The 26,648-nt window shown below is 44.5% G+C and overlaps 1 protein-coding gene across 4 annotated transcripts in view; it reads left to right on the top strand.

The window, feature by feature from the left end:
* Positions 1–26,648, top strand: part of LOC141063233 (putative helicase MOV-10) — a 101,190-nt gene that overhangs the window by 55,499 nt on the left and 19,043 nt on the right. For all 4 annotated transcript variants that reach the window (XR_012224846.1, XM_073557301.1, XM_073557302.1 and 1 more), the window contains exons 3-4: positions 672–817; positions 908–1,146. Coding sequence is in view for 3 of the 4 variants with exons in the window: in XM_073557301.1 (XP_073413402.1) it covers positions 672–817; positions 908–1,146 (385 nt within the window). In the remaining variant the exon portion in view is untranslated. The remainder of the gene's footprint in view (positions 1–671; positions 818–907; positions 1,147–26,648) is intronic.

The raw sequence follows: 26,648 nt of genomic DNA on the forward strand, positions 1-26,648 counted from the left end.
GGAAAGGCTAAACACTGCCCATCGGACCGGACACAAGGCATTTAAATAGCCCGCCACATTGAGGTGACAGATTCCCTTTAATTCATGCAGCATGAATCTGAGCATGGCGGTATGATTGCAGCAAGACTTGCAAATCTCTGGCATTTTAGAGAAACTACAATTCGAAGATCTGGCTGGGACCCTAGGTGAAGATGAGATGACTAGGGCACTGCTGCTAGCCAGATTCTTTTTGTACCACTCTAGTTAATTGACAGGTGTCTCCCATGTGTGTCATAGGGAGAAACCGGTTTGCCAACTGGAGCGGGGCAGGGAGTAGCTCTCCAAACTGGTTTACAATGAAATGATCCAGCGCATTTCTGAGAAAAACCTACCTGGCTGCAATTGTACAACCAGGCTCTGATTTATGCTTCAATGGTTTGGGCAGTATGCATCAAGTGCCAGGTTCTCTTTTAAGTGGCAGCAATTATTATATATTTTTTTTTTTTATTATTCAATACCTACCAGATTGTTGTATGAAAAGGGATTTTATCTATTCTGCTATTGGTACTGTTGGTGCATATATATATACATTTCACAGTTAAAATTTTGCATGCACCGAAAAAAATTAACAAATCGCAGATAAACATATCGGTATGTGTTTTAACATCATTTATTAACCAATTGTTGTATAGGTTGTGACCAAAAGATCCATATTGGCTGATGGGTATGCAGCTATTCGACAAAACCAGGAACCGTTGATTCTTCCACCTGCTCAAGCTGGGAACAACTATACAAGATCACAGGCACGAAGGATAATTCAGTGGATGAAGAAAAGCCGGTTAGTATTAGATATTATTTATATTTTTTTTTTTTTTAAAACCTTTTAGACTATATTCCAAATTGTCTGTCTGATTTTTCCTAACTTCAGGGCAGAGTTCATCCAGAACAAAAACGAGATTGAGATTAAATCTTACCATGATCTCACAGACGGCCGAATAAGGTTTCCTCTGCCGCTGATGGAAGCAAAGACTGTCTCCATTCGTATTGAGAATAAATCTAAAGAATCTGTGAAATTTCTGCAATACAAACTCCTGCGTCGGATGCGGATCTTTTCACTTCAAGATGACGAAAATGTATCTTCTAATAATAGTAAAATTTTGAATCCAGGTAAAAAAAATTTTTTTTGAATTTAAGTGAAGCATCTCGAATCTTTCGTTACCAAAATAGTAATCCTTAGAGAAGCACTCCCACTCCCTATAAGGTTTTAAGTTTAATATGATGACTGCAATATTTTTACAGTGACATGTAAGTTTGGGCACCCCTGGTCAAAATTACTGTCCTTATGAACAGTTAAGCAAGTTCAAGATGAAATGATCTCTAAAAGGCTTAACATAAACCCCTTAACCCCCAAGGGTGGTTTGCACATTCATGACCGGGCCAACTTTTACAATTCTGACCACTGTCCCTTTATGAGGTAATAACTCTGAAACGCTTCCATGGATCCTGGTGATTCTGACACTGTTTTCTCGTGACATATTGTACTTCATGTTAGTGGTAAAATTTCATTCAAATAACTTGCGTTTATTTGTGAAAAAAAAACGGAAATTTGGCGAAAATTTTTAACATTTTTAAAATTTTGCAATTTTCCAACCTTGAATTTTTATGCCCTTAAATCACAGAGATACGGCACACAAAAAGTAATAAGTAACATTTCCCACATGTTTACTTTACATTAGCACAATTTTGGAACCAAAATTTTTTTTTTGTTAGGAAGTTATAAGGGTTTTTTCCACAAAAATTATCTTTTCACCCAATTTTTTTTTCCAAGGCGGACCCTAAAAGTTATTGTGCAATTTGTCCTGAGTATGCTGATACCCCACATGTGGGGGTAAACCACTATTTGGGTGCATGGCAGAGCTCGGAAGAGAAGCGGCGCCATTTGACGTTTTTGGCTGGAATTGAGATCGGACACCATGTTGCGTTTGGAAAGCCCCTGATGTACCAAAACAGTGTGAACCCCCAACAAACTACACCATTTTGGAAACTAGACACCCCCCCCCCCAAGGAACTTATCTTATCTTTGAACCCCCCAGTGCTTCACAGAAGTTTATAACGCCCGGGCATGAAAATAAAAGAAAATCGAAGTTTTTCAACAAACCTGATCTTTTAGTCCCCATTTTTTTTTTTTTTTTTTTTTTTTTTTTCCAGGAGAAATTGGACCCCAAAAGTTCTTTTGCAATTTGTCCTGAGTATGCTGATACCCCATATGTCGGGGTAAAACACTGTTTGGGCGCATGGCAGAGCTTGGAAGGGAAGGAGCACCATTTGACTTTTTCAACGCAGAATTGGCTGGAATTTAGATCAGACGCCATGTTGCATTTGGAGAGCCCCTGATGTGCCCAAACAGTGGAAACCCCCAATTCTAACTCCAACCCTAACCCCAACACACCCCCTAACCCTAATCTCCACCCTAATGGGAAATTGTTATTTTTCCCTAACTAAGGGGGGTGATAACGGGGGGTTTGATTTACTATTTATAGCGGGTTTTTATTTTTGGCAGCTGTCACACGTTAAAACTCTTTTTATTGTAAAAATAGTTTTTGCATCACCACATATTGAGAGCTATAATCTTTCAATATTTTGACCCACCGAGTCATGTGAGGTCTTATTTTTTTGCGGGACGAGTTGACGTTTTTATTGGTATCATTTTCGGGCACGTGACATCTTTTGATCACTTTTCATTCCGATTTTGGGACGCAGAATGACCAAAAACCAGCGTTTCATGAATTTCTTTTGGGCGGTGCGTTTACACCGTTCCGCGTGTGGTAAAATTAATAAAGCGGTTTTATTCTTCGGGTCAGTACGGTTACAGCGATACCTCATTTAGGACTTTTTTTTTTTTTTTATTATGTTTTGGCGCTTTTATGCAATGAAAACCATTTTATATAAATATTTTTGCATCGCTTTATTCTGCGAGCTATAACTATAACTTTTTTTTTATTTTTTTGCTGATGATGCTGTATGGCAGCTCGTTTTGCGGGACAAGATGACTTTTTCAGTGGTACCATGGATATTTATATGCGTCTTTTTGATCTCGCGTTATTGCACTTTTTGTTTGGCAGTATGATAAATTTTTTGCTTATTTTTATTTTTAAGGGGTTAACTAGTGGGACAGTTTTATAGGGCGGGTCGTTACGGACGCGGCGATACAAAATGTGTACTTTTATTATTTTTGTTTTTATTTCCAAAAAATGAATTTATCAGGGAATATATATATATTTTTTTTTTTTTTAAAAACTTTATTACATTGTCCCAGGGGGGACATACCTGTCATGTGACAGCTGATCTGTCACATCACAGATCACTGTGACAGATCAGCAATCTGTCACAGGCACTGCACAGGCTTTCCTCATGCCTGCGCTTTGCAGGCACTGAGGAAGCCAGCTCCCTGCAGGCCCCCAAAGGTCCCCGTTGCCATCTTGGATTCGGGGACCTGCAGGGATGGAGCCCCCCCCCCCGCAGCAGCGCTGCACATTGCGCTGCTGTGGGGGGCTCAGGGAAGCACAGAGGGAGCCCCCTCCCTGTCAATGCTTCCCTTTAACCCCTGGTACACCGCGATCGCTGTGTGCAAGGGGTTAAGTATCGGGGGTGGTCCGTGACCGCCCTTGACACATTGTGCCGGGTGTCAGCTGTGATGATCAGCTGACACCCGGCCGCGATCAGCGGCGCTCATCACGTGGGCACCACTGATCGCTGTCACGTACTATCCCGTCCCTGGGAATTAAGTCCCAGGGCACATGGACAGGATAGTACGTCACATGACAGAAAGGGGTTAAAGATTACACATTTCCTTTGTATTTTAGGCAAAAACGCCCTGATATTATAGATCTCTTTTTACATTTTAAAAATTACAAAAAGGAAAATGGGCCAATGCAAACGTTTGGGCACTTTGCATGGTTACTACCTAGTATCACAGCTGTCTTTCAAGTCTTGTTTGACAGATTTTCATCCATTCTTCCTTGGAAAATTCTTCCAGTTCTGTGAGATTCCTAGGTCATCTTGTATGCACTGCTATTTTGAGGCCTAGCCCCAAATTTTCAATGCTGTACAGATCAGGAGATTGTGCGGGCCATTGTAAAACCTTCAGCTTGGAACTTTTGAGGTAGTCTATTGTGGATTTTGCCATGTGTTTAGGATCCATATCCATTTGTAGATGCCATCCTTTTTTCAACTTCAGCTTTTTTTTTTATAGATGGTGTTAGATATGCATAAAAAATGTGTTCACATTTAAATGAATTCATTCTTCCCTCTACCTGTGAAATGCTCCCTGTGCCATTGGCTGCAACACAACCCCAAAGCATGATTGATCAACTCCTATGCTTAATGGTTGGCGAGATGTAGGGATGAATGAGCGTGTTTGGTGATAGTCTATCACTCAAGTATCTTGGTGCCTGGATGTGCTCTACACTTGAAGAGCTGAGCGCTTTGGTCCGAGTGCCATCAGCAGTAGTGCCGGGTATTGAGACGTGAGACTCGTGCGAGTTTCTCGCAAGTGTGACCCCTGGCCTTTCACTGTGACTCAAACTGTGTGCCTCACTGCTGTGTTGGGAAAAACCACTGTCAAGATTGTCTTCCAGTATGTTTTGATATTGAAGTATGGGCGTGTCCCTTTCCAGGGGGGAAGAAACAGGCAAAATATACTTTTGTATTTTGGATAGAACACACTGGCAACCCAGTAGTCATCATTACGGGTATTAATCATGTTGCAGATAGTGCTGCAAGAAAGCGCTCATGGGTCGGTCTCTTTCATGAGGTCTAACTCCAGAGTGTGTTGGTGGTATAACACTTAGGGTTTCTTCTTCCATCCCTTCCTGACAACCACGGACAACATAGAGGGAATCGTTATAGTCTTTATCTCCTAACTGTTGTAGGTCCATCACCTCTTCCTTCTAGTCCTTTTCATGGTCCTTCTCCAATTGTTCCTCCCCATGGCAAACATCTGTGAAAGGACAGACCTGAACTTATAGATATTGTTAACCCTAAAAGTATCCTCCTCTGCTTCCTCCTCTTCCCCCAGGACCACCACCTTCTAACCCACACTATTTAAAGTGTGCTCCAGCTTCTAGATGACAAGTAATAAGGATGCTGATGACTGCATCATCACCGCTAACCATCTTAGTAGCCATTAAGAAAATGTACAGAAGGGTGCAGAGGTCCTTCATCTGTATCCAGTACGCAACTATGAATTGCACTACGTCCATACTGCATTGTGCCAGGCTATGAAAAAATATCATGGTCTAGGCGCTGCTGCATCATGTGTAGAGTTTAATTCCACGGTGTGGTCATATCGCATGTTAACCAGTAATCTGAAAGATCTCTATACCAACTGAAGTGGAATGGTGCAAGTCAGCACGACAGTGGTTTCTGCATCGAGGCTGGGACAATGGCGGAGAAATTGCTGTACCATCAGGTTCAGGATGCGACCCATGCAAGGCACGTGTGTAAGGTTGGCCCAGCGTAGGGCCGCCACCAGCTTTGCAACATTATCGCACACTGCCTTCCCTGGCTCCAGGTTGAGTGGAGACAGCCATTGCTCAAACTCGTCATGGATAACTGTCCACAACTGTTGATCTGTATGACTGCTATCTCCAAGGCATATTATTGTAAACACTGCCTGATTATGGTGAGCCCTGGCTGCACAGTACAGAGGTGGGGGAGGGATTCTCTCTGCAGTGTTCGAACGTGTGTTTAATTAAAGCAGAGGTTGAGGGTGCAGGTGGAGGAAGCAGAAGCACTGCAAAAACTGTTATATACAGAGGTTTGTTCTGCAAGCCCTGGGGGATTCCAAGACTAGTGACATCTTGGTGTCTACTGCTTTAGTTCTCCAACCCCTGTTGTCTATTAGTTTAGTTATCCATCTTATGGTGTGTAGTGGTTTTTCTCCATCCCCAAGCTCCCTGCAAGCTTTGGGGATTGCAAGACTTGTGGAGCAGCCCCTTCCCTGACTGCCCCTACAGCCACCAGTCACCTAGTGCCTAGTCATCTAGATGTACAGTTGTGGCCAAAAGTATTGACACCCCTGCAATTCCGTCAGATAATACTCAGTTTCTTCCTGAAAATGATTGCAAACATAAATTCTTTGGTATTTTTATCTTAATTTTAATTTGTCTTAAATGAAAAAACACAAAAAAGAATTGTCCTAAAGCCAAATTGGACATAATTCCACACCAAACATAAAAAAAGAGGGTGGCCAAAAGTATTGGCACTGTTCGAAAAATCATGTGATGCTTCTCTAATTTGTGTAATTAACAGCACCTATAACTTACCTGTGGCACCTAACAGGTGTTGGCAATAACTAAATCACACTTGCAGCCAGTTGACATGGATTAAAGTTGACTCAACCTCTGTCCTGTGTCCTTGTGTGTACCACATTGAGCATGGAGAAAAGAAAGAAGACCAAAGAACTGTCTGAGGACTTGAGAAACCAAATTGTGAGGAAGCATGAGCAATCTCAAGGCTACAAGTCCATCTCCAAAGACCTGAATGTTCCTGTGTCTACCGTGCGCTGTGTCATCAAGAAGTTTAAAGCCCATGGCACTGTGGCTAACCTCCCTAGATGTGGACGCAGCCATCTATTGTGGTATTACAGTGATTGGCTGGCCCCACAGCATCATCAGGTTTGAGACATGCCGCCGCCCTGCTCCGTCAGTCACTGAATCCGACAGTGTAGGGAGAGCTGCTGCTGCTGAGAGGGTCAGATTTGGGAGTTTATAAGTTAGTGTGGGTATACCATCATGGAATACACCCAGCTAAACCAACAGTCCTTCTAAGGACTAATTGCAGGCTATATAGATCGCAGTGCTAGGTAGGCAGTGTAGTGTATAGTATGTGGCTATATACAGTCATGGCCAAAAGTATTGACACACCTGCAATTCTGTCAGATAATATTCAGTTTCTTCCTGAAAATGATTGCAAACACAAATTCTTTGGTATTATTATCTTCATTTAATTTGTCTTAAATGAAAAAACACAAAAGAGAATGAAGCAAAACATTGATCATTTCACACAAAACTCCAAAAATGGTCCGGACAAAAGTATTGGCACCCTCAGCCTAATACTTGGTTGCACAACCTTTAGCCAAAATAACTGCGACCAACCGCTTCCGGTAACCATCAATGAGTTTCTTACAATGCTCTGCTGGAATTTTAGACCATTCTTCTTTGGCAAACTACTCCAGGTCCCTGATATTTGAAGGGTGCCTTCTCCAAACTGCCATTTTTAGATCTCTCCACAGGTGTTCTATGGGATTCAGGTCTGGACTCATTGCTGGCAACCTTAGAAGTCTCCAGTGCTTTCTCTCAAACCATTTTCTAGTGCTTTTTGAAGTGTGTTTTGGGTTATTGTCCTGCTGGAAGACCCATGACCTCTGAGGTAGACCCAGCTTTCTCACACTGGGCCCTACATTATGCTGCAAAATTTGTTGGTAGTCTTCAGACTTCATAATGCCATGCACACGGTCAAGCAGTCCAGTGCCAGAGGCAGCAAAGCAACCCCAAAACATCAGGGAACCTCCGCCAAGTTTGACTGTAGGGACCGTGTACTTTTCTTTGAATGCCTCTTTTTTCTCCTGTAAACTCTATGTTGATGCTTTTGCCCTAAAAGCTCTACTTTTGTCTCATCTGACAAAAGAACATTCTTCCAAAATGTTTTAGGCTTTTTCAGGTAAGTTTTGGCAAACTCCAGCCTGGCTTTTTTTATGTCTCGGGGTAAGAAGTGGAGTCTTCCTGGGTCTCCTACCATACAGTCCCTTTTCATTCAGATGCCGACTGATAGTACGGGTTGACACTGTTGTACCCTCGGACTGCAGGGCAGCTTGAACTTGTTTGGATGTTAGTGGAGGTTCTTTATCCAACATCCGCACAATCTTGCGTTGAAATCTCTTGTCAGTTTTTCTTTTCCGTCCACATCTAGGGAGGTTAGCCACAGTGCCATGGGCTTTAAACTTCTTGATGACACTGCGCATGGTAGACACAGGAACATTCAGGTCTTTGGAGATGGACTTGTAGCTTTGAGATTGCTCATGCTTCCTCACAATTTGTTTTCTCAAGTCCTCAGACAGTTCTTTGGTCTTCTTTCTTTTCTCCATGCTCAATGTGGTACACACAAGGACACAGGACAGAGGTTGAGTCAACTTTAATCCGTGTCAACTGGCTGCAAGTGTGATTTAGTTATTGCCAACACCTGTTAGGTGCCACAGGTAAGTTACAGGTGCTGTTAATTACACAAATTAGAGAAGCATCACATGATTTTTCGCACAGTGCCAATACTTTTGTCCACCCTCTTTTTTTATGTTTGGTGTGGAATTATATCCAATTTGGCTTTAGGACAATTCTTTTTGTGTTTTTTCATTTAAGACAAATTAAATGAAGATAATACCAAAGAATGTGTTTGCAATCATTTTCAGGAAGAAACTGAGTATTATCTGACAGAATTGCAGGGGTGTCAATACTTTTGGCCATGACTGTATGTACATATCAGTGCAAGGCATGCAGACACTGTATGTGGGTATATAGATATCATTGCATTCATAAAGAAGGTCGATTACTCTCTGCCTATTTCATATACTGACCAGGTACCAGTGGCTAGGAATAAACTTTTTTTTTTTTTTTTTGCATCTTTAATCCTGATTATTTTATTCCAAAGCAATCCAGAACCCCTTTTTTTATCCATTTGCTTGTTGACACTGCAGACTACAGCCAGATCCCTTTTGATAGTACAGCGTGAAAATCCAGCAATTTTAAACCGGTAAGCCTGTACCAGGCATCACATCTGAGTGCGCAGAAAAAATTTTTTTTTTGTATTTTTTTTGTTTGTGGTACTGTAGAATTTTTTTTGTGTCTTATACAATTTTTCTTACACCATTTTGCTGCCGAAAAACAATTTTGCTACAGGGCAGATATTTTACACTGGGTTTTGTCCGCCACTCGGATCTCATATCATTGCACTCAAAATTTTGCAATTTCAGGCCTCCATAGAATTTTTTTTTTTGTTGTGTCATAGCCTACTTATTGACACAATTTTGCTGGCCAAAAAAAATTACAGGGCAGATATTTGAAAGTGGGCTATCTCCGTCAGACGCCTCATCTATATGTGGGCTACAAACTGTGGCTTTTGAAACCTCCATTCCACTGTACTTGCTGTTTCTTAACCTAGTTATTGACACCAGTTTGATAATTAAAATATCTGGAATTTGGGTAACAATTTATTTTTAAGTGTGGGTTTCCTGCACACGGATCACATACAAGTTCGCTCCCAATTCAGCCATTTGTAGTTAATGTGGAAAATATTGTAGTCCAAATGGGCAAGGCGTGTGGCAAGGGACGGGGAAGTGGACGTGATGGTGCATGCAGAGGCCGTGGGTAAGCTGAAATTGTGCCACAACAAACACCGACATCTCCAAGCATGACCTTCCTGTCCGAATTCATAGGGGACCACAGAACAGCACTATTGAAACCATAGCCGTGTCAAAAGGTTGTTGGTTGGATAGTGGATAATATTTCCACTCACTTTTCCACCAACACCCTGTCTTCCACACGGCCAAGTCTGAGTAGCTGTGAGTCTGGACCACACATTCCTCACCCTGATCCTCCTTCCTCCTGCCTTTCCAACTGCCTGTAGACAACTAATCCCACACTTGGACACTCCGAAAAGCTGATCACTTTTCCCTTTTATAGATTCGGGCCTCTCACCTGGTTAACTTTAAGTGGGGCAAGATGAGATTGCATGTAGCGAAATATTTGAGCAGCCACGTTCACACGAAGGCGACAGTGGGAATGTATCACTTCAGGTGGACCATGATGACACAATTACCAGAAAGTCAGGAGGAGGACCAGGGTGCAGAAGAGGAAGGTGGTGGATGATATAGTAACTGACCCAACCTGGCAGGAGTACATTCAGAGCGAGGATGGCAGCATACAGGGGGAGGGAGAGGTAGCACCCCAACAGGCAGGAGGAAGCAGTGTGATGTCCGCAGACAGAAGGCGGGCAACCGTTCCTCGTAACACCAACACGACGAAAGCTGGCAGTACAACTATTTTAGGTCTTCCCGAGTCTGGTTGTTTTTTAAAGATTCTGCCCACAACCCCCCAAACAGGCCATTTGCACCACCTGCCATGCCCGCATCAGCAGGGGTAGCAAAACTGCGAGCCTGACCACCACCATGATCAGGCACATGGGAGCAAAGCACCAGACTTCGTGGGCCGAACACGAGGCTCCAGGACCAGTGTATGTGGGTAAAAACATGCTTCTTCCACTGTTGTGTGCACAAGCCAATCCCCTGTCCATGTTGCATGCGAAAATGCCTCCTGCCCTGCACCCGTTGATGCCCACACTCCACTGCCACCATCATCAAGCACGTCCACGTCTTTGTCCCAGCACAGCCTTCGGTTGTCCATATCCCAGTCATTGTAACGCTAGTGTAAATACGCAGCCAGAGCCCCACAGGCCACAGTACTAAATTCACACATTTATTCGGTTGTCCATGACAGCACCACCTGAGAGGGGATCCGCCCTCCAGGAACAGGAAATCCTTCAGATACATAAGGGCGGCACCTCTTCCACGCATCAGTTGGTTTCCTGTTCCTGGAGGATCATGCGATCATGGATTAAGGAATCCCCAGGCCGGCTGCCCGACTCAGGTAGCGGGGGGGGTCAGTGTTGAGTCCCCTGGAAGCGCCACGGTGGCCCGGGTAGGGTTCCACATCAGTGTGCGGGGCAGGTGGGAGTGGGGTCTGGCAGATGCCCGTCTCCTGCGCCGGCAGGGAAGTATGGATCCTGACCCTGGTCCTTGGTCCTGCTGGTGCGGTCTCCCTTCGTCCGGGCTGCGGTCAGGTGCATGCGGCTGTGCCTCGGTGGCGTGCGGGGAGCGCTGTGCGGGGTCGGGTGGCACTGGTGGCCTGCGTGTCCCTTCAGACCAGAAGTGACGCGGTCGGTGGGGGCGGGGCCGGTAGCGCCGGACCGGAAGTCGGATGCCGGACAGTTTTTTTTTTTTTTCTCCCCGTGCGATACCGGGTGCAGCGGCGCAGGCGCCGACTGAGCAGCGGGGGAGGTGGCGCACGGGGGGAAGAATCCATGGACGTCGGAGGGAAAGGGGGGGGACGATGTCACAGCAGCTGGGACCCGGGCCGTGGCCTTGGGCGCCCATTGTAACAAAGGGGGAATGTTCAGTGTGCTTATGATGATTAAAGTTTATGAATGAATGAGTCGTGACGCCACCTGTGGTGTTCGGCAATGAAGATGTTAAGCCGACACTGCAGACAGATCCTCTGGGGTAGATGGTGGGGTGCAGCAATGATGTTATAGCCCTCCACAGGCAGAGCTGTAGTCCCAGGGCAGTGAGATGAAGTGACATGTAGATGGTGTAGTGTCGGGCTCAGGGCTAGGCACAAGGATGTAGTTATGCTGGGTGTGTTGACGCAGGAATAAGTGGAGGACACCAGGGCATGTAGTTCCAAAGCTTTACTCAGTCTGTTGCAGGTACAGGTGCCCGCTTTGGTGCCGTGCCCTCCGGGTCAGGGGCTCAGCCAACTTCCAGGCAAGATGAAGCACTCCTTTCCAATACTCCGCCAACATATAGTTGGAGCGCCCTCACTCCCCAGGGCCGTGGGGTACTCGGTACCGGGCCGGTTGATGATCTCAACGGGGGTTGTCACGGCAGCAGTGACCCGGTCCGTGGCCCTGAGGCTCCATTACAAAAGGGGTTGTTTCAGTGTGCTAATGGTGGTGAAAGTTTAAGTGATTCGTGACGCCACCTGTGGTGTTCGGCAATAGAGATGTAAGCCGACGCTGCAGACAGATCCTCTGGGACAGATGGTGTGGTGCAGCAGTGATGGCCCTCCACAGGCAGTGCTGTAGTCCCAGGGCAGTGTAGGTGAAGTGACACTTAGATGGTGTAGTGTCAGGCGCAAGGTATGTAGCAGTGCTGGGCCGGTTGGTGCAGGAATAAGTGAATGACACCAGGGTATGTAGTTCCAAAGCTTTACTCAGTCTTTTGCAGGTACAGGTGCCCGCATCCGTGCCGTGTCCTCCAGGTCAGGAGCTCAGCCAACTACCAGGCAAGATGAAGTACTCCTTTCCAACACTCCGCCAACATATGTGCCTTTTCTGAACGTCTCCTCTTATAGTGCCTTTGAATGAAGTACTCCTAGTACTGACTTACACTGGAGTTCCTCCTGTCCGATGTTCCTATGAACTCTACTTGTACGGCGGACAGCTGTAGCTTGCTTCGGGGACTCTTTGCTACTAAGTCTTTGCTCACTAATATGTTGCTGTTGTGCCCCCAAGTCTTGAGTGGGAATGAAGTGGTCACTACTTCTATTCCTCCGGTGTCTGCTGGAGAGGACCATAGTATCTGTACAACCTCGGGGACCGGACCCCGGCCTTGCGCTTAGAACTTGAAAAGCGTTCTCCTCTAACCCTGGTCCTTGTTCTCTTATTCTCCTCATGTTCCGTGCTAATCCTTCTTACCAATGGAGAATAAAGCTTCCTTTCTCTCGTTCCTGTGCCAACAGACCCAGATCACTGTGGGCTGCTGCAGCACTTCCTTCTTCCATCCCTCTCCCAGGGATCTTCTCTGTCTCACACTCTGTTCTTCCACATCCTCACTCATTGACTGAATGAAAGACTGACTCAACTCTTCCTGCTCTTTTATGTGAACTAAACTCCACCCACCTCCCAGCACATTTCGTGTTCCAAGCAGGGAGCCACCAAGGGGTGCTATGCTACACTCCAAGCAGGGAGCTGCCGAAGGTGCTTTGCTACGCTACTTTGTGGTGTGGGGTGCAGGTGTTGGAGTGTAGTCAGGTGTCTCCACCTTACCTGGATGGTGGGGTACCACACCTCAGGAGGAGGTGCAGTACCTCTGTGGCGACTGAACCCTCAGGGGCGCCACATATGCCTTTTTTGAACGTCTCCCTCTTAGCACCTTTAGTGATGTACTGAGTTACACTGGAGTTCCTCCTGTCAGATGTTCCTGGTCGCCCTCCCAGGGCCGTGGGGTACTCTGTACCGGGCCGGTGTCAGCGGGATGTGTCACAGCAGCAGTGACCCGGTCCGTGGCCCTGGGCGCTCAAGTAATGGGGGAAGGTAATAGTTTGAATAGTTTGTGACGCCACCTGTGGTGTTCAGCAAATGAGGTGTTAAGCCGACGCTGCATGCTGATCCTCTGGGACTGGTGGTGTGGTGCAGCCAAGATGGTGTAGTGTTGTGTACTTATTTTCTGGTTTACCTCTGGCTTCTGGTGAGGGTGGTGGAGCTGGCTGTGTTGACAGAGGAGTCGTGAGTTCTCCATCCGGGCTCCCTCTGGTGGTAACAGCAGGTAATGAAGCTGATGTAAATGGCAGAGACTTGCCACCTGAGGAGGAGGACTGTGATTGGACATCAGGAGTCTGACTGGATTTAAGACAGCCGACTCCCTAATTTTGTGCTGGTGAGTGTGTTGTGTTTTTTTTTTTTTTTTTTTTTTTTTTTTTCCCTGCCCTGAGGTTCTGGTTTCCAGTTCTGTTCCTGCCTTCTCAAGCTAAGTGTGCTCTGTTATTTTTTTCACATGAGATTTGTTCTGGTTTACTCAGTTTTTGTGGTCAGCCAGCCCCTGCTGGGGCTGTGCTGAATTTCCATTCTTATGTCTCTGTTTATGCCAGTTTGCTTTTTGTCCCTGATCAGATTGGTCTCTTTTTGCTCTGTCTTCAGAATATACCAGAGTGCTGATATAGGGAATTCAAGTCTAGCGACTTCAGGGTTTTTGTTATCAGAAAGTGTTGGACATTTTATGGCAGGGTTTTGTGCGTGATTGCAGACATCATTTTTCCTGTCGTGTCCTTTCTAGTTAGTGTGGGCTCCATCGTTTGCTCAGCCTATCTTTCTATCTGTGTTTGTGTTTTCATCTTATCTCACCGACAATACATGTTTGGGGTCTGCTCTGGGGCAGTTTAGATTTCCACTTTTCTTGCTTTAGGCTTATTTAGTTCTCCGGCTGTGACGAGGCATCTAGGATCATCGTAGGTACGCTCCACGGCTACTGCTAGTTGTGTGGATAGAATCAGGGGTCTGCAATCCGCTTAGTTACCAACCTCTCTGGTTTTCTGGGGCTTAGCATGTTTTTGTTTTTCCTCCTCGGTGACTCATAACAGTATAGTTCCCCACAGGTGGAGCTGTAGTCCCAGGGCAGTATAGGTGAAGTGACACTTAGATGGTGTAGTGTCTGGCGCAGGGGATGTAGCAGTGCCAGGCAGGCGGATGCAGGAATGAATGGAGGACACCAGGGCATGTAGTTCCAAAGCTTTACTCAGTCTGTAGTGCCTGCTTCTGTGCCGTGTCCTCCGGGTCAGGGACTCAGTCAGGCAAGATGGAATGCTCCATTCCAACACTCCGCCAACATGTGCCTTTCTGAACGTCTCCTCTATAGCACCTTTGGGTGTGACATACTCCCAGTACTGAGTTACACTGGAGTGCCTCCTGACAGATGTTCCCAAGAACTCTACTTGTACGGCAGACAGCTGTAGCCTGCTTCGAGGACTCTCTACTCCTGAGTCCCGGCTCTCTATCCAAGTTGCTGTTGTGCCCCCCAAGTCTTAGATGGGAGTAGTGCATTTACAGCCCACTACTCCACCGGTGTCTGCTGCAGAACCATTAGTGTCCATACAACCTCGGGGACTGGGCCCCGGCCTTGCGCTTAGAACTTCTAGGCAGGGTTCTTCCTCTAACCCACGTCCTCTGTGTTCCCTTTTACTCCTACGTTCCGTACTTGTCTTTCTTTCCTATGGAAGCTCAGGCTTCAGTTCAATGTCTTTCTCCTTCTTTCCTTTCCCATGCCAGCTGGCTCAGATCACTGAGGCAGCTGCAGCACTCCTTCCTCCATCCCTCTTCCAGGGATCCCCACTCCTCTCCGAGTGACTTCCTCTCCCCGACTCTCCCACTGACTGACTTGTAATTCTAAACCTTCCTGCTCTTTTATGTATTCTAAACTCCACCCACCTCCCAGCACGTTTAGTGTTCCAAGCAGGGGAACCACCAAAGGTGCTCTGCTACTCTCTAAGCAAGGAGCCGCAATGTGGTTTTGCTGAACTACTCTGTGTGGGGTGCGAGTGTTGGAGCGTGGTCAGGAGCCTCCAACTTGCCTGGATGGTGGAGCACCACACCTCAGGAGGAGGTGCAGTACCTCTGTGGCAACTGAGCCTCAGGGGTGCCACATTCCTATGAACTCGTACGGCAGACAGCTGTAGCCTGCTTCGGGGACTCCTTACTACCTATTCCCGGCTCACTATCGATGCTGTTGTGCCCCCAAGTCTGGTGTGGGAATAAAGTGGTGACAACTTCAATTCCTCCGGTGTCTGCTGCAGGACAATTAGTATCCATACAACCTCGGGGACCGGACACCGGCCTTGCGCTTAGATCTTGAAGGGTTCTCCTCTAACCCTAATCCTTAGTTCTCCTCTTCTCCTCACATTCCATACTAATCCTTTCCTTCTTATGGAGGTGTAGGGTGTGCTAGGGCGACAGGTTCCGGCTCGGCGACAGGTGAGGAGCCTGTATAGGGAACGTTAGGAGTGTGAGGGACACTGACTCAGGGGAGTGCAGGAGGTCTCCCTGTTACCTATCGCAGGACCCACCGTTGTAACTGTTTCCCCTTCCCCCGTGTCCTGTCATTTTAGTTACCGGCCTGCGGGTCGTGTCACACACGACAGTTACACGTGCCGTGTCTTGTTGTCTTAGTTACCGGCCTGCGGGTCATGTCTCACAGGACTGGTCCACGTGACTATGCCTTTTGGAGGTGTAGTACTGCCCTGTCACTAGCATCTTGTCTGAGTGGATTTTTAGTGCCACCGGTTCTGAGTTGCCTCTCCAGCAATCCTATGAGAAACTCACTTAAATTTTTGCTTGGTCTTCCAGACCTTATCTTGAGCTCCTGTTTCTGTTAACATTTCTTAATTACATTTCAAACTGAGGAAAGGGCAACTTGAAGACACTTTGCCATCTACTTATAGCCTTCTCCTGCTGTGTGATCTTCCACCATCTTCAGATTGCTAGGCAGTTTCTTAGAACCCATGACTGCTATTTTTTGGCAAACGGTTAGAAGAGGCTGGGTTTTTCATAAAGGCTGGGAAATTTTGCATCATCTGGCCTTTCCTAAATATTAACAACCCATAACTTTAACAGGCTAAGGTTTGAAACCTTAGTCAGTTATTGTAGCATACAAATCTCCAAGGGTGCCCAAAGTTTTGCATCGTTCCATTTTTCTTTTGTAGCTTTTAAAATGTAAAAGATTTATATTTTTTTTTTCATTTTTCCCTAAAACACAAAGGAAATGTCATCTTTAACTTCAGCTTCCTTAACTGTTCACAATAGCAGTAATTTTGACATTTTAACTTTTACATGTCGCTGTAGCACTGTGTACTTACAATTGCTCATTTTTCCTTTCTGCTCAGCTAGTTTTTCTTCTCTGCTCTATGTAGAAATGGAAAGTACAGGTGCTAAAAAAGTTTATTTCAGTTCTTTAATATAAGAGTTTCACTTTTTGTATTGGAGTCATTACAGAGTGATCTATTTTCAAGTGTTTTATTTTTGTTAATATTGATTGTGGCTTACGGCCAATGAAAACCCAAAAGTCATCTCAGTATATTAAAATACTTTATAGCACCAGCTTAAAATGACTTTAAAATCCGAAATGTTGGCGTACTGAAATGTACAGTGTTCAGTTAATGCACTCAATACTTGATTGGGGCTCCTTTTACATCAGTTACTACATCAATGTGTCGTGACATGGAGGCGATCAGCCTGTGGCACTGCTGAGGTGTTATGGAGCCCATGTTGCTTTGATAGCAGCCTTCAGCTCGTCTGCATTGGTGGAGCTGGTGTCTCTCATCTTTCTCTTGACAATACTCCGGGGTTAAGATCAGGCGAGTTTGCTCGCCAATCAAGCACAGTGATACTGTTGTTTTTAAACCAAGTATTGGTACTTTTTGCAGTGAGGACAGATGCCAAGCCCTGCTGGAAAATGAAATTTCCATCTCCAAAAAGCTTGTTGGAAGAGGGAAGCATAAAGTCATAGAATCGTAGAGTTGGAAGGGATCTCCTGGGCCATCTGGTCCAACCCCCTGCTCAAAGCAGGATTCACTAAATCATCTCAGTCAGATGTCTGTCCAGCCTCTGTTTTGAAGACTTCCATTGAAGGAGAACTCACCATTTCTCGTGGCAGCTTGTGCCACTCATTGATAACTCCTAACTGTCAAAGTTTTTTTTCTAATATCTAATCTGTCTCCGCCCATTCAGTTTCATCCCATTGCTTCTAGTCTTTCCTTGTGAGAATAAAGTTGATCCTTCTACAATGTTCTAAATTTTAGTGTTCTAAAATTTCCTCATAGACCGCTGCAATGACTTTGGTCTTGATAAAACACAGTGGACTTGCACGAGGAGATGACATGGCTCCCCAAACGATCACTGATTGTGGAAACATCACATTAGACCTCAAGCAGCTTGGATTGTGTGCCTCTCCACTCATTCTCCAGACTCTGGAACCTTGATTCCCAAATGAAATGCAAAATTTACTTTAATCTGAAAACAACACCTTCTACCACTGAGCAACAGTCCAGTTTTTTTTTTTTTGTTTTTTTTTTTCTCCTTGGCTTGGGTAAGAAGCCTCTGGCGTTGCCTATTGGTCATGAGTGGCTTGACACAAGGAATGTGACACTTGTAGCCCATGTCCTGGATACGTCTGTGTGTGGTGGTTCTTGAAGCAGCGACTCCAGCAGTAGTCTACTCCTTGTGAATCTCCCCCAAATTTTTGAATGCCCTTTTCTTAACAATTCTTTCAAGGCTGCGGTTATCCCGGTTGCTTGTGCACCTTTTGCTACCACTCTTTTTTTCCTTTTTTTTTTTTTTTTTTCCTTTCACTCAACTAGCCATTAATATGATTGGATACAGCACTCTGTGAACAGCCAGTTTCTTTATCAATGGCATTTTGTAGCTTACCTTGTGGAGTGTCAGTGACTGCCTTCTGGACATCTGTCAAGCCAGCAGTCTTCCCTATGATTGTGGAGCCTACTAAAACATTCAAAGGGCCCTTTTTAAAAGCTTAGGAAGCCTTTGCAGTTGTTTCTTGTCAATTCTAATTTACTGAGATTGACTTTTTGGTTTTCGTTGGCTGTAAGCTGTATTCATGAACAGAAATAATCACTTGAAATAGATCACTGATTGTAATGACTATATAATGTTTAACTTTTTGTATTGAACTGAAATAAATGAACTTTTTGATATTCTAATTTTGTGAGAAGTACCTGTATCTTGTCCCTGCAGAAATCATTCCCCTTCAACTCCTGAACCAGCTTCTCCCTCCTCCCTCTGCCATGGACTTTTGCAATAACCTATGAGTCGTACAGAGAAAATTGACCTCCTGCTTCTACATGGAGCTTGGAAGTGTAAGGTGCCAGAGCGAAGTAGTCGGGGGCGAGCAGCTGCTCCCTGCACGCTCTGGCATCCTACAGAAAAATTGTGTCCCAGTGTGCTATTAGGTGTGGGGTACATCACACTCGCTTGTGGGCCAAAGGCTTCTGCTGACTCCAGACTTCTATCTTCTGGAACCATCACACGCAACTTGGGGAACACCAAGTGCTTTTCTACCATCAAGCATTTACTGAACAGTTCATGGTTATTACAGTGGAGCATGTGGGATAGGGAACAGGTTAGCGTTTCCCTCAGGTACCGGACATAACTCCAGCAAATACTCCACTAACATTAGGGATTTCTCTCCACTGAAGACAGTGCTCCCAGATACTATTACCTTCCATCTTCCCCTGCAGGCGTGATATACCCGATGGCTCTGATGCCACTATCTAGGTCCTGGGCCCGACAGACGGGTCTGTATGGAAGGGTTATATGGCAATTCCTTGTCCTGAGTGATATGCCTAAGTTGGCCCTAGCAGTCCACTGCACTTGACCTCAACAGTGAATTTGCTTATCTTTACATCTACTATAGACTCTCCTAAAACAGGAAATTCTTTCCTTTAACAACAATATTACCCTCCCATTTGTGGGCTTGTACCTAATATAAACTATTCATTATCTACCGTATTTTTCGGACTATAAAGCGCACCCCAAATTTTGGGGTGAAAAATGGCATAAAAAAATTTGATAAGATGGGGGTCCATCTTATTGTCCGAATTTAAGGTATCTTACCTGAGGGCCGGCGGTGGTAGAGCGGGTTCACAGGAAGCCGGCGGCGGCTGAAGAGGGGCAATACTGTGGGTCCAGTGTTGGCGGTGAGGCAGAGCAGAATGCGTTGCATGGCACAGGATCCCTTACTCAGGATGCCGGCGGCAGAAATGTGTGGTGATGCTGCGGCCTGGTGTCCACGGTGTGCAGAGTCGAGTGCATCATTGGTTTCTCGGCAGCCATTTTCCTGAAGCCAAGGGCCTCAGATATCAATCTGCGCACACGCTGCCTTTGGCCGTTTTCCTGAAGTCCACAGCCTCAGGAAAATGGAGCATGAGAAGCCCAGCCGAGATCCGCGCACGCACCGCCTCCGGCAGCCCACAGCTTCAGGAAAATGGCCGCAGGGAAATCAATGATGCAATCAGCACTGCTCATTGCTGACACTGAGCTTCAGCATCACCACACTTCTGCCACTGTGGGTTCCCTGAGGAAGGGACAAATGCTACACCACTGCCGCAACCCCCCAGTAAGCCTGTGTTCCGACTAGAAGGAAGATGCACTCCCAATCTTCCTCCCAAATTTTTGGGGGTAAATATGCGTTTTATAGTCCAAAAAATACGGTATATCATATCCTTATAATATTGCTAATAACTTTTTCTCCTTTTATCTATAAAACATTTTATTCTTTTATACTATCATGGGCTTCTTGCATTTGCCCTGTTATTCTACACCTTGCCATTACACATTACATGGGGATTATGCACATTAAATGCATAAAAACGCATAACCCTGTTCACAGTACACTTATGCATATGGCACGTGACTTCAGGGCAGGAACTGGGTAAGAGAGTTCACATCCTCACAGAAGGATTCAGCTAGCCAGTTTTTAATCACATGATATCATAGCCCTAATGGAAAACAGAAGAATTAGCTGGGTAGAAGGGCAAAATGAGCAATTGTAAGTAAGCAGTGCTATACAATGATTGCAATATATTAAAGAGGATACAAATTTTGATGGGAGAAATGCTTCTTTAAAATTCGGAAGACATCACCCACATGTACACTATGGACTTGTACTAAACGGAATATAGTTCCTCAGCATGTTATGGCTTTTACTTCTACAGTAAATGCCTCTGTAATGCAGTGCTACAGGCTGAGGCTTAAAACTGTGACTGGTCTGTGACATTTTTGCAGCTAACACATTCAACGCCAAGAAAAGTTATCCTTTATTATTTTTTTTTTTTTTTTTTACTGGTTGAATCCACGAAAACCACTTGAAGTGACCAGTTCATTCCTCTTGCGGCTTCAGATTGAAAGCTGCCACTGTTGGGTATGGAATTAAAATAGAAAACACTGGTGGCAAATCTGCTGCAAAAGCCCTCAGAGTATACACTTAAGGTCGTCTGCACATATTGCATATTTGGTGAGGTTTTTTTGTTTTTTTTTTTAACCTCTGCATTTGTAAGCCAAAACCAGGAGTGGAAATGTAATGCAGGTGTCTGGATGCCACGATCAGATCACAAGACAGGAACAGTTAGGGATTGATATAATTCTGTTTATATACAGTAGTAACTTTTAACCCCTTTGCCTGTTTTCACTTTCCTAACCAGGCCAACTCTAGAATGCTTCAGTGGATCTCACTGATTCTGAGACTGTTTTCTCATGACATATTGTACTTCATGATGTTGGTAAAATGTCTTTGATATGATTTGCATTTATTTGTGTAAAAAAACAACGAAAGTTTCGCAATTTTCAAATTTTTATGCCCTTAAATCAGTCATATCGCACAAAATAGTTAATAAATAACACTTATTTCCCACATGTCTGCTTTACATCAGCACAATTTTTGAAACCTGATTTTTGTTAGCAAGTTATAAGGGTTAAAAGTTGACCACTGACCAGCGATTTCACACTTTTACAGCAAAATTTGCAAAACCATATATTTTTTTTATTTTTTTTTTTTATTTAGGGACCACCTCACGCTTGAAGTGACTTTGAGGGGCCTATATGATAGAAAATACCCAAAAATGCACTCCTCAAGGTACTCAAACACATTCAAGAAGTCTATTAACCCTTCAGGTGCTGCACAGGAATTTTTGGAATGTGGAAGGAGGAAAAAATGTACTTTTCTTTCAAAAAATGTTTCCTTTAGAGAGGGAGAGAGAGATATATGATATGATTTTTTTTATTTTTTTTTTTTAACTTTTGCAAGGGTAACAGGAGAAAATGGACCATACATTTTCTTGTGGAATGCCTCCTGAGCATGCCGATGCCCCATACGTGAGGGAAATCTATTGTGGGCACATGGCTGGGCTCTGATGGAAAGGAGCGCCATTTGACTTTTTGAATGTAAAATTTGCTGGAATAATTAGCAGATGCTATGTTGCGTTTGGAAAGCCCCTGATGTGCCTAAACAGTGGAAACCCCCACAAGTGACACCATTTTGGAAACTATACCCCTTGGGGAACTTATCTAGATGTGTATTGAGCACCTTTAAACCCACAGCTACTTCACAGAAGTTTATAAGTTATAACGTTAAGCCGTGAAAATAAAAAAGCTATAACTTTGCTATTTTTCTGCTGATAGAGCTGTATGACTGCTTGTTTTTTGCGGGACAACGTTTTCAGCAGTACCATTTTTAGTAACATTCGCCTTTATGACTGCATTTTATTGTACTCTTTTGTTTGGTAGTATGATAAAGCATTGTTTTTAGCCTCGATTATTTTTTATGGTGTTCACTGAAGGGGTTAACTAGTGGGAGTTTTTTAATTGTTTTGTTTTTTTACTTGCATAAATGTATTTATTGGAAAAAATATATATCTTTTTTTTTTTTTCTTGAAATTTAACCCCTTCACGACCTTTGACGCCACGTAGGCGTCATGAAAAGTCGTGCCAGAACGACCCATGACGTCTATGTGGCATCATGACTTTAAAGCCCCCCTGCGGGTTGGGTGACCTAGGTCACTGAAAGGTCACCCGACCCGCAGATACAGGGGGCTTTGTTCTTCGCCACAGGGGGCGTGGCTTCACCCCCACGTGGCTACGATCGCTCTGATTGGCTGTTAAAAGTGAAACAGCCAATCAGAGCGATAGTAATATTTCATCAATGAAAATTGATGAAATATTACAATCCAGCCATGGCCGATGCTGCTGTAGCATCGGACATGGCTGGAGACACCGATTCCACCCCCCCACACCGGCGATCGCCCCCCCGCAACTGAATGACAGCGGTGATCTGCCGCCGCTGTCATCATCTGCCCCTCTCCCATTCCCTCTGCTCCCCGCCAGATTCCGATAACCCCCTCACCCCCTCTCACCTCCCCCGGCACCTTATAAGTCCCCCTGTCGCTCCCGGTGTCCGGCGGGTCCGGTTCATGGGTGCCGCCATCTTAGAAAATGGCGGGCGCATGCGCAGTGCGCCCGCCCGAATCTGCCGGCTGCAGATTCCATTCTTTCATTTTGATCACTCTCTCAGTGATCAAAATGAAAGAAAAAGTAAATAAACCCCCCGATTATCACCCCCATAGGTAGGCACAACTAATAAAATAAAGAAAATATTTTTATTTTTATTTTTCCATTAGGGTTGGAAAGAGGGTTAGGGTTGGAAAGAGGGTTAGGGTTGGAAAGAGGGTTAGGGTTGGGCTTGTGGTTAGGGGTGTGTTGGGGTTAGGGTTGGAGTTAGAATTGAGGGGTTTCCACTGTTTAGGCACATCAGGGGGTCGCCAAACGCGACATGGTGCAACCATTGATTCCAGCCAATTTTGCGTTCAAAAAGTCAAACGGTGCTCCCTCCCTTCCAAGCCCTGACGTGTGCCCAAACAGTGGTTTACCCCAACATATGAGGTATCGGCGTACTCAGGAAAAATTGCACAACAACTTTTGGGGACTAATTTCTCGTGTTACCCTTGGGAAAATAAAAAATTGGGGGCTAAAAAATTATTTTTGTGGAAAACAATGATTTTTTCATTTTCACGTCTCTGCATTATAAACTTCAGTGAAGCACTTGGGGGTTCAAAGTGCTCACAACACATCTTACATACGTTCCTTGGAAGGTCTAGTTTCCAAAATGGGGTCACTTGTGGGGGGTTTCCACTGTTTAGGCACATCAGGGGCTCTGCAAACGTAATGACCGCAGACTATTCCATCAAAGTCTGCATTTCAAAACGTCACTACTTCCATTCCGAGCCTTGACGTGTGCCCAAACAATGGTTCCCCCCACATATGGGGTACCAGCGTACTCAGGACAAACTGGACAACAACTTTTGGGGTCCAATTTCTCCTGTTACCCTTGTGAAAATAAAAAATTGCGGGCTAAAAAATCATTTTTTGAGGGAAAAAAAAGATTTTTTATTTTCACTGTTCTGCGTTATAAACTTCTGTGAAGCACTTGGGGGTTCAAAGTGCTGCTCACCACACATCTAGATAAGTTCCTTGGTGGTCTAGTTTCCAAAATGGGGTCACTTGTGGGGGTTTTCACTGTTTAGGCACATCAGAGGCTCTGCAAACGTAACATGATGCCCGCAGACCATTCGATCAAGTCGGTATTTCAAAACGTCACTACTTCCCTTCCAAGCCCCGACGTGTGCCCAAACAATGGTCCCTCCCCACATATGGGGTATCAGCGTACTCAGGACAAACTGGACAACAACTTTTGGGGTCCAATTTCTCCTGTTACCCTTGTGAAAAAAAAATTGCGTGCTAAAATTCATTTTTTTTTAGGGAAAAAAAATGATTTATTTTCACGGCTCTGCATTATAAACTTCTGTGAAGCACTTGGGGGTTCAAGGTGCTCACCACAGATCTAGATAAGTTCCTTGGGGGGGTCTAGTTTCCAAAATGGGGTCACTTGTGGGGGGTTTCTACTGTTTAGGCACACAGGGGCTCAGCAAATGTAACATGACACCCACAGACCATTCCATCAAAGTCAGCATTTCAAAATGTCACTACTTCCCTGCTGAGCCCCAACGTGTGCCCAAACAGTGGTTCCCCCCCCACATATGGGGTACCAGCTTACTCAGGACAAACTGGACAACAACTTTTGGGGTCCAATTTATCCTAGTACTCTTGTGAAAATAAAAAATTGCCAACTAAAAAAATTTTTTTTAGGAAAAAAAAAGATTTTTTTATTTTCACTGCTCTGCATTATAAACTTCTGTGAATCACCTGGGGGTTCAAAGTGCTCACTATGCATCTAGATAAGTTCCTTAGGGGGTCTAGTTTCCAAAATGGGGTCATTTGTGGGGGAGCTCCAAAGTTTAGGCACACAGGGGCTCTCCAAACACGACATGGTGTCCGCTAACGATTGGAGCTAATTTTCATTTCAAAAAGTCAAATGGCGCTCATTCCCTTCTGCGCCCTGCCGTGCACCCAAACAGTGCCCCCCCCCCACATATGGGGTACCAGCATACTCAGGACAATCTGGACAACAACTTTTTTGGTTCAATTTCTCCTGTTACCCTTGTGAAAATAAAAAATAGCGTGCTAAAAAATCATTTTTGAGGAAAAAAAATGATTTTTTATTTTCACTGCTCTATGTTATAAACTTTTGTGAAGCACTTGGGGGTTCAAAGTGCTCACTACACATCTAGATAAGTTCCTTAAGGGGTCTAGTTTCCAAAATGGTGTCACTTGTGGGGGAGCTCCAATGTTTAGGCACACAGGGGATCTCCAAACGCGACATGGTGTCCGATAACGATTGGAGCTAATTTTCCATTCAAAAAGTCAAATGGCGCTCCTTCCCTTCCGGGCCCTGCCGTGCACCCAAACAGTGGTTTATGACCACATATGAGGTATCGGTGTACTCAGGAAAAATTGCCCAACAAATTTTAGGATCCATTTTATCCTGTTGCCCATGTGAAAATGAAAAAACTGAGGCTAAAAGATAATTTTTGTGAAAAAAAAAAAGTACTTTTTTTTTTTTTTTTACGGATCAATTTGAGAAGCACCTGGGGGTTCAAAGTGATCACTATGCATCTAGATAAGTTCCTTGGGGGGTCTAGTTTCCAAAATGGGGTCACTTGTGGGGGAGCTCCAATGTTTAGGCACACAGGGGATCTCCAAACGCGACATGGTGTCCGATAACGATTGGAGCTAATTTTCCATTCAAAAAGTCAAATGGCGCTCCTTCCCTTCCGGGCCCTGCCGTGCACCCAAACAGTGGTTTATGACCACATATGAGGTATCGGTGTACTCAGGAAAAATTGCCCAACAAATTTTAGGATCCATTTTATCCTGTTGCCCATGTGAAAATGAAAAAATTGATGCTGAAAGAAAATTTTTGTTGGAAAAATTAAAATGTCCATTTTTTCCTTCCACATTGCCTTAGCTGTTGTGAAACACCTGAAGGGTTAATAATCTTCTTGAATGTGGTTTTGAGTAGCTTGAGGGGTGCAGTTTTTAGAATGGTGTCACTTTTGGGTATTTTCTGCCATATAGACCCCTCAAAGTGACTTCAAATGTGAGGTGGTCCCTAAAAAAAATGGTTTTGTAAATTTTGTTGTAAAAATGAGAAATCACTGGTCAACTTTTAACCCTTATAACTTCCTAACAAAAAAATATTTTGCTTCCAAAATTGTGCTGATGTAAAGTAGACATGTGGGAAATGTTATTTAGTAACTATTTTGTGTCACATAACTCTCTAGTTTAACAGAATAAAAATTCAAAATTTGAAAATTGTGAAATTTTCTAAATTTTTGCCAAATTTCTGATTTTTTTCACAAATAAACGCAAAAATTATCGATCTAAATTTACCACTAACATGAAGCCCAATATGTCACGAAAAAACAATCTCAGAATCGCTAGGATGCGTTGAAGCGTTCCAGAGTTATTACCTCATAAAGGGACACTGGTCAGAATTGCAAAAAATGGCCAGGTCATTAAGGTCAAAATAGGCTGGGTCATGAAGGGGTTAAAAAAGGTTCTTACACTTTATAAAATAAAATATATATATATATATATTAGCTGAAGAGCCCGGCGCTGCCTGGACATAGTAACTAACTGTGGTTAGTTATAGCAAATTATAATTATCCTCCATCCCATAGTCCCGTACCCATATACCCATCATACATATCCACGATCCCATAGACCCATGCCCATATACCCATCATACATATCCTCCATCCCATAGTCGAGTGCCCATATACCCATCACACATCTCCATCCCATAGTCCCATGCCCATATACCAATCATACATATCCGCCATCCCATAGTCCCGTGCCCATATACCTGTCATACATATCCTCCATCCCATAGTCCACCATTATGACATCATAATGAGGGGCGGGGCTTGATGCACGCGCGCACACACTGTTTCCCCATTTATGTACATACATACATACATACATACATTGAGCTTTATATATTAGATATATATAATTATTATATAAAGCTCAAGTGTATGTATGTCCGGGATTGGCATCCGCACCGTCGCAGCTACAGCCACAAAATTTGGCACAGTCACACGTCT

The sequence above is a fragment of the Dendrobates tinctorius genome, unplaced genomic scaffold (assembly GCF_039654945.1).
Source record: "Dendrobates tinctorius isolate UK_male_01 unplaced genomic scaffold, ASM3965494v1 ptg000246l, whole genome shotgun sequence".
Lineage (NCBI taxonomy): Eukaryota > Metazoa > Chordata > Amphibia > Anura > Dendrobatidae > Dendrobates > Dendrobates tinctorius.